The sequence below is a fragment of the Pezoporus occidentalis genome, unplaced genomic scaffold (assembly GCF_034315485.1).
Source record: "Pezoporus occidentalis ecotype Australia unplaced genomic scaffold, CSIRO_AGI_Poc_V1 ctg53, whole genome shotgun sequence".
Lineage (NCBI taxonomy): Eukaryota > Metazoa > Chordata > Aves > Psittaciformes > Psittacidae > Pezoporus > Pezoporus occidentalis.
The window spans coordinates 2,833,295-2,842,217 of NW_026915866.1; the positions used below are offsets into that span (position 1 = coordinate 2,833,295).

Here is an 8,923-nt window from a genome sequence, read left to right on the forward strand (position 1 = left end):
AGTGAAAACCAGTAATGTAAGCTAATATTTTATAGAAATATAATTTCTGGAAAAATACAGAAAATGATGAGTGATTAAGTTTCTAGAAATCCTCGAAGGACTCTAATTCACATTAGAATAAGTGAGACAGATCCTAAATGGTAGAGAGATGTCCAGATACTTTTGAAGACCTGTATCTAACTATTTTCTGTAAAGTATTCTTAAACTTACAAACATTTCTGGAACTATATTTGCACCATGTTATGAGCAGATGTAGGAGCAGTAAGAGCTACCACTGTTGTTCATATGATAAGACCATGGGCAATCTCCTTTTCCCTCTTCACGCCTCTTCTCCCCATTTTCTTCCCTCATCTCCTTCTGTCTTAGGTACAGGCACTTTTCAGTGATCAGTTGAAAGGATCCTTTATGAAGTCCCAGTCCCGTGAGTAGCTTGACTTCTGCTGAAAGCCATCCCTATTGAAGGATTTCAGTCCTTGGTTCTCATTTCAGTTAACAGAGGACAGACAGCTATTCCAACAGGCAGTCACACCAAGATTTCCCAAATTCTTATTATAAATTAACTTGAATATTTTGATATTAGAAATAGCAATTATTTTTCAGTCATTTCTGTTTTCTGCCTGTTTGTGCCACTGCACAGGATGGAAATTCAAAACCCTTGATCACAATTAAAATTAAGGGGAAATGAAATATGATGCCTTTAATCTTTCCGGAGTCTTCTACTTTATTGGAAAATGTCACTAGTGCTACCTGCCTGGAGCACAGGAAGCTGCCACCTGCTCTGTTCTTTTACTCCACATTATTGAATTAATATATTTCCTATTTATTATTTATTTCATGCTGAATTTTAATAAATACCCACTTGATAACACTGGAAGTATGCTTACTCTTACAGAAAGTGCAGATGTTGAAAAGCCCTGTTTTTAAGCAACATTTCTACATAGCAATGTTTATGCAGACTTTTTCATCAGTAATGAGCTTTTGCACTCAGTGATATTTCACGCCTAGCAAATTCATACGTTACATTACTGTAAGTTAAAGAAGTAAGAAAGATCATTATTCTAATTAACAAGTATCAATCATCAGCCTGGATATATTTTACTTCTCAAGGAAAGCTTTTTCTCTCAAGTTCCAGGAGCTCATCCGGAGATATGTGCTTATTCTACTAAAGTTTCTAGAAGAAGCCCCAAGGCGTAACTGGCTAATTATAAAATGTATTTGATCTTAGATTGTCTTTTTCAATTAAAAACAATTAGAACAAAATTCTAGAAAAAGGTGAATGAAAATTCTCATTGATTCCAGTATGTTCAATATTTGATCCTGATGTAATAGATTGGGATTTGCTTTGGCTTTAATGTGTTCAGGATTTGGCCCTGAAGTAATACTTAGTAGTTATTTGAAATCAAGGGGAAAGAATGCAAGTTTGCATTCCATATGAAGGGACATACAGGTTTGGAGACTTCCCATATTGTGGAATGGATTAAAAAAAAAGGTGTGTATCAGCTGAAGGCTACAATATGTGTGTGAGGGACAGAAAATCTAACACTTTTCCTGATACTGAGCTGTATTTGCAACCTGGGGTGAATAAGAAAATGATGGTCTTAAGACAGATTCAAGCATTTGAAAAGGGGGAGGTGACAGCTTTTAAAGAAACAATATACAGTAAGATTTTTATTAGTCTTGGATATGGATTATGTCTGTTCTTACCTTCCAGTGAACTGTTCTGCTGCAGAAATGTGTGATGCAGCATGAGGGCAGCTTTGCTCAGTTCCATTTTCACATTGCCATTTAGTGCTGTGCCTGTTCTCAAGAGAATCTAGAGGCTGCCATGCAAAGGTGAATGCAGTCTCTTGTTGCCTGTCTTGTACTAGTTGTGGTTTGCTTTTATTCAGATTTCCCATCAACATGAATAACTGCCGTTGCAGCTATGTTATATTTATGTATGTAGTATGTAATAACATGTTATGTTCATGAAGCTCCACCTGGGGATGGATGAGGAACTGCCTAAGAGTGTATGGGACAGGATTAACGGATGTGCAGGGAAAGGTGACATTATAGTGGGGGTCTGTTACAGGCTGCCTGACCAGGAAGACAAGAGTAGATGAGGCACTGTAGAGACAGATAGGAGCAGCCTCACACTCACAAGCCCTGGTCCTCATGGTGGACTTGAACCACATCGATATCTGTTGGAGGGACAACACAGCAGGGCATAAGTAATCCAGGAAGTTCCTGGAAAGTGTTGGTGGTATGACAAAAGAGCCAGCAAGAAGAGGGGCTATACTGGTTCTCACCAACATGGGGGGGCTGGTGATGACCATGAAATGGTGGAGTTCAAGGTCCTTAGGGCAGTGAGAAGGGTGTGTAGCAAGCTTTGGGAGAGTGGACTTTGGCCTCTTCAGGGATCTGCTTGGTACAGTACCATGGGATAAAGACCTGAAAGAAGAGGAACCCAAGAAAGCTGGTTAATATTCAAGGATCACCTCTTGCAAGCTCTATGTGACAGAGGAGGTCAGGCAAGAATGCCAGGAGGCCTTTATGGATGAATAAGGAGCTCCTGGGCAAGCTCAAATACAAAATGGAAGCCTACAGTTGGTGGAAGCAAGGGCAGGTAGCCTAGGAGGAATATGGAGAAATTGAGCAGCCAGAGGTCAGGTTAGAAAACCCAAAGTCCTGGGTATCTGCCCAGGGATATCAAGGGCAACAAGAAAAGCTTCTGTAGGTATGTGGATAAAAAGAAGACCAGAGAAAATGCGGGCTCTCTCCAGAAGGAAACAGAAGACCTGGTTACCCAGGACATTTGCCTTGGTCTTCACTGGCAAATGCTCTAGGCACACTGAAAAGGCAAAGCTGGGGAATGGGAGAATGCAGCACCACCTGTAGGAGATCAGGTTTAAGACTATCTAAGGAACCTGAAGGTGCACATGAAGGTCCATGAGTCCTTATGAGATGTGTCTATAGGATGAGAGGTCCTGTGGGAACTGGCAAATGACATGGCTCAGCCACTATCCATGTGGCACTTTTTTGTACCGTAAACACCCTGCACAGCACTTATAACTGAATTCCCTCTCAGAGTCCCAAATGTACTGACAGCCTTACTTGCCCTGGGCATACTGACCTAGCCCTGAGACTGCACACCCTGCCTATGGGCCTGGGATCAGCTCAAGCCAGTCTCCCAGGCCTTTTCATTCTTGCTGGACTGTGACTAACCCTGGTTACCACAATCGATCTGCTATGCTTTGCTTGTCACCACTCCAGGTGAGGCACCAGCACTACTGTCACCCTCAGTTCCCAGGCACCAGCCCCAGTGGGGCTGCCTCTCTCCCACTGCTCCCTGGCACTCCTTGCATCTAGGCTATTGGGGAAGCACATCACTTTCATCACTGTCAGACTTGAGAGCACGAAGCCAGAGGTGATTAATAATTGTAGGCTGACAACCCGTCTGACCCTGTGTGAGCCTATGGTTAGCAGGCTTCCAGGCTACTCCAGTCTCCCAGGGCTTCCTGAAAGATGGTTACAGATAACTAAATATTGAAAAATGTTGGCAAGTTACTTCCTGTTCAGACATTTCCAAATTGAGCCACTGGAATCACTTCTTTCCATAAAGAGACCATTAAATTTCTGAATATTTGATTTGCTTCTAAACAACACCCCTGTAGATACTGACAGAGCTTCTTTATTTGGTTGAAGATCTATTTGTACAGCAGTGTATTTCCCAAAAGAGCTTCTGGCTGCTTGCCCTCTCAAGGAGTAGCAAAACTCAGCATTAACTGGCTCTGCTCAGTCCTGCCATACAGAGAATAAATAGCAGCTGCATTCAGTTTATTCTGTGCTATTAATAGCTGCAATTTAAGCAAATTTAATTTATAAAGTATCTCTCTTTTACTCATCTACAATACTAAGTTGTGAAGATTAATTGAAAATAGGATATGCACTATAGTAGGAAATTCTTTCCTAATCTGAACCTCTTGGCATCTTTACCCCAAGCAGAAAATAAGCACATAGTGTCTCAGGATGCCCTTCAGGACGGAGAAGGAAAACAAAAATACTGGGCAGAGGGGCAACCATAGCCAGAAATGACAGCAAGAACATACTATTGTAAGATTACATGGAAGTTACACAGAGATTACCTTCTCAGTGGAGAGCAAAGGCATTTGCCTCTTAACTCTGAAAACTCTTGTACAAACCCCCTTCCAGCTTCTCCTAGTTTTAGCAAATGGAGAACACTCCCCAGCTGCTGTTAAGCAATGCTGCAATGGAAGGGTTAATTTCTTGTAGGTAAAGCTATGTCTGAATTTGATTTAACTCCGAGATTGAGTTCAGCCAAACTTATCCCTCAGCAGACTGTTAAAACACTAGTCTCAATCTCGTTATCGTTTCCTTTTTGTGGTCTTTTTCCTGTTTCTTAGGTTTACTTCTTGTTATGATAAGCCTAGGCCAATTAGCCAACAGTCTGCCCTGTTCTTAGACAAAGCTTTTGTATTTTGGGAATATGATACAGTCAGCAAAATCAGCTGTTTTCCTGCCATTTATGCTTTCCTTTCACACTTGGTAAACATGTGGATGCTTGGTAAATATGACAGAAATGTTGTGGATGCTTGGTAAACATGAGTGAAAAATAAGGTCAATTAAGTGTGCAGTGAAACTATTATCTGAGAAGAAAAACATTATTTCTTCATGTCCAGTTGCCTCTACTGTGACCCCAGTCATCACAGTCCTAAATTGCTTTATTTCAGGCATTATGGGATGGATATTATTTTCTGTGAAAAAAATTATTGGATTTCTTTAAGTCCATATGCTCCATCAGTGCAAATTTAAGTGTCACTGTACAATGTGCTTTAGCATTCTGCTTGCTGAAATGAAATTTCTCATAGACATAGTTTGCTTTAATGCAGGATTCTGTGAAATGTCTGGAAGGGAATCTGAAGATAACTATAGGCATTACTGAGGTATCTATGTGAAGATCCATGTCAACATTTCCCTGGCAATAAGTAGACCCTTTTATAAAAGGCTTTTCAGTTCCCACCTACCAATCTAGATTTACCATCACTGGTAAATCTGTGTGGAGTATTATTTCCAGAGGTCTGATGGTAGTTCCTGAGAAAGAAAAGGTTTGTTTTCAAAAATATATGACTTTCTAAAATATATGGGAATGCTCTATGCTCAGAATTTTTCATAGGAATGTTTAATTTTTAACATGGCTTGAATGTTCTTCCCCTCCAACTGCTATGACAACACATTGTGCAATTACACTCAGTAGTCACTGTCTCAGAGCTTAGCAGCACTGGACTGACATTTCTCCGTATCAGCTGGGTGTGATCTGTATACGTAATATCTTTCATCTTATTATGTGTACTTGACCTTCTGAGATGAGCAGACCTCAGCATTTCTAGGTAATTCTTAGAGGCTATAGGTATATCTTGAAGGTATATCCAGGTATATGATTAGATAGGTATGTAATTATATAGCTATGTCCTGGAGGCTGTCTGAGGGTACCCTGTGTTCAGGCAAAGAGGGAGGCTAGCAAATGATCTGAAGTGCCTGGACAAGCTGTGAAGTTGGCCTTCACAGAGCAAAAATCCCACTGGTTTTATGAGTTGACAAAGAGGCTTTCCAAAATGCTGAAATCTTGGGAAGTGTCACTGTAATGACATTGCAGCTGAGGTTGTTGCTTTTCCTCCCTCTCTATCACAGGGCAGTACTCAGCTTGTGTCAGCTCCCCATGCCAGAATGGAGGAACCTGTATCAATGACAGACAGAGCTTTATTTGTGCTTGTCGCCACCCCTTTGGAGGAGCCAACTGCAGCATGAAGCTGGTGAACGACAATTCTCTGAGTGTCGGCAAGTACAGAATTTAGTAGCACAATATGCTAGCAGTACAGGCCTCTGCCTCAGGGCCTAATTAGAGAGCATTTGCTGGTCAAAGGTCTCAATTTCACTTTAATGAGTACCAACTCAAGTAGTAGTGTCCTGTGTTTTGGTGCTGAAGACATCAATCCCCATGGGTGACTTGTGATCTCTTTCTTTAATATGACCAGATGATGGGATTAAATTGGACTGGGACCAGTCATAATACCTGGAAAGCTCCCTGGTGAATTGCACAGAGTGGGAGAGTGTGCAATAGATGTATTTGAACATGGTATCATGAAATTCAAAGGGGGAGGTAAAATCACATCACTGGGGCATACTAGCTTCAGTACGGCCATAAATGCTGTATAAATACATGTAGCTACGATGATGCATGGGACTATGGCCTCAAGAAGTCATTTTAGGCATGCCTCTGATTTTCATCAGCCAAGGGTGCAGCCTTTGAAAGATATTTCAAAAAAGAAAAGTGGAAACTGTGCTTATTCAATCTAGAAAACAAATAAATAATTTACATCCAGGCCACGTGGAATGTGAATTTTATGCAGCTTTTAGCAGCTATTTGACTGATTCTTACTCATGACAGCATATGAATAGTGAATAAAATCATTTGTACACTGGCAGGGAATCATAGTGTGCAGGCTCAGCTTGAGGAGAAAAGCTTATACTTATTTCCTCATTTAACATCAGGAGTGCTAAACCTCTTTAGTGTCTACATATGATTTGTGGAGAAAATTCTTGGCTTCAGCACACATAGGAACAATGAAAGAGATCCTGGGGTGGGAAAAACTTCAGGAGGAAGGGGTGGAGGAAAGAAAGTAAAGAAAAATAGTAGCTTCCTTAATGATAACATAGTATAGACAAACATAAAGTTCCCTTGCTGTTGCTAAAATTATTCTTTTGTCGATCCACCTAGCACTAATTGTGAAGAAAACTACTTTTTATACAATACAGAGCAACTTTGTGTTTATGCAGAAATATGATGTTTCAGTTGCTCAAGCTACTGGGTGATGTGACTTCAGAAAAGCTGCTTTTGATCTTCTGGCTGGTCCAAGTTACCTTTATACATTACTTGAAATTTTTCTTTATTCTTTTCCAGATTTTTCAAAAGGATCATACAGATACGCACCTATGGTGGCTTTTTTTGCCTCTCATACATATGGAATGACGACTCCAGGACCCATCAGATTTAACAATCTGGATGTCAACTATGGAGCCTCATTTGCCCCAGCAACTGGGAAGTTCCACGTTCCATATCTGGGGGTCTATGTTTTTGAATATACCATTGAATCATTTAGTCCACGTGCCTCTGGCTACCTGGTCATTGATGGAATAGACAAACTCACTTTTCAGGCTGAAAATGTTAATAGTAACAAGTACACTGACAGAGTAATTACTGGAAATGCTTTATTAGAGTTAAATTATGGTCAAGAAGTCTGGCTCAGACTGGCAACTGGCTCTATACCAGCCAAGTATCCACCCGTGACTACCTTTAGTGGTTACTTGTTGTATCGTACCTAAGTCTGCCATAAATGTAAACACCATCAAATGAAACAACCTGCATGTGAATTTACCTTTGCCTTTAAATACTTTGTTCTTTAACAGCCATAAGTTTCTCAAAGTAACCAATGTGATGATGTTTAAAGTGCTAATTGTCCAAGAAGTTGCTTGGTTGTGGTCATTTTCACATCTAGGGAGTCCACAGGTTGGAGACGGGTTTAAAAAATAAGCATTTTCTTTATAAAAACGTGGCTGGGAAGCACTAATCTAACCCAGGACAATGTTCTACATTCACATTGCATAAAAAAAAAAAAAACAACACAAGGTTGCTGAGAATCAGTTCTCAAGACAAATCATAGCTGGTTTTGATTATTCCTTTTTAACCTGAGTGCATACCAAAGATGATGGGTAGATTCTGGTGGCTGTGATGCTGGTTAACTGCTTAGCTCATTGTATCAAGTGATAATCATATATATATATATTCTGTTTGGAAAAAATATATTCATTTTTCATTTTGCCTGACACTATTTACCACATAGAATCATAGATTGAATATAATACAGAATTCATACCCTGAGATGTTAGTGTTTAATTGATTCATGATTTTTAATGTAATTTTAATGTATAATAACAAACTGTTTTTTTATCTAGCAGAAAAAACAAGAGGGAACACTTAGAAGCTGTGTGTTGATACAGATTAGAAATAAGGTACACATTTTCAGCAGTGAATATAGTGGTTTTGGTGGAGTCTTTCCATTGCTTGAAGCATTTACACCACAGCTGGGTTTTCCTTAGGCGGTAGGTTTTTGGGCAAGCATGGTTATATTTGCTTCACACAGATTTTAGCATGTGAACTTTGGCCTATAAAGTACACACGATTAAATGAGATAATCATAGTAATTTGTAAGTTTGAGCTCTATAAATCTATGATTTCGGTTTGCTTCCACATTATACCCACTAACTACTTGGGGCAAGATGAACTTCAGTCTATATAAACAGGAATGTGATTCCTAAGCACTAATCCAATTAAAAAAAAATAAAATATGTAGTTCATGTTATGGCTGCCTGAAGACATAAACCCTCAGGTTTGCGTCCTTATCAATTGTAAAGCCCTGGGTTGCTGCAGTTTCTTGATATCCCATGGGCTGGTGTGACTGACCAGGTTTGTTTCTGGTTATTGCCTTTGTTAATGCTAATTGTTCGGGTTTTAGCTCTCTGTGTGTTTGTCTCCCTCCCTTTTCTCATCCTCCCAGCTGAAAAAAATAAACTTTCTCACACTCGACATGTCCTTACCAATTAGTGCCACTGACTAGGTTTGTTCTCGTCACCAACTCCTTCACTGTGTCAGGCAGGTTTGTCTCTGCCTGTTCTTTTCTATGGCTCCTTTGACCAGCTAGCCTTAAAGGTTCAGACACCCTCCTTCCATGGCCTTCCATTCAGTTATCATTAATCAGTGTGCTCCAGTGATTTATGCCAGTGTTTTGAACCCTAGAGTGTTTTGAAGCTCCCTGAATTACTTTGTTTTACACTGTCAGGAGTTGACTCTATTCTGAGAGTCAACAGA

At 40.1% G+C, this 8,923-nt stretch overlaps 1 protein-coding gene across 1 annotated transcript in view; it reads left to right on the plus strand.

Annotated features, from left to right (window-relative positions):
* The window catches only part of MMRN1 (multimerin 1), a 47,083-nt gene extending 38,428 nt beyond the window's left edge, over nucleotides 1-8,655 (plus strand). Inside the window, exons 7-8 of the mRNA XM_062637608.1 lie at nucleotides 5,689-5,835; nucleotides 6,959-8,655. Of these exons, the coding sequence (XP_062493592.1) occupies nucleotides 5,689-5,835; nucleotides 6,959-7,380 (569 nt within the window). The 3' untranslated portion in view covers nucleotides 7,381-8,655. The remainder of the gene's footprint in view (nucleotides 1-5,688; nucleotides 5,836-6,958) is intronic.
* Nucleotides 8,656-8,923: the final 268 nt, after the last annotated feature.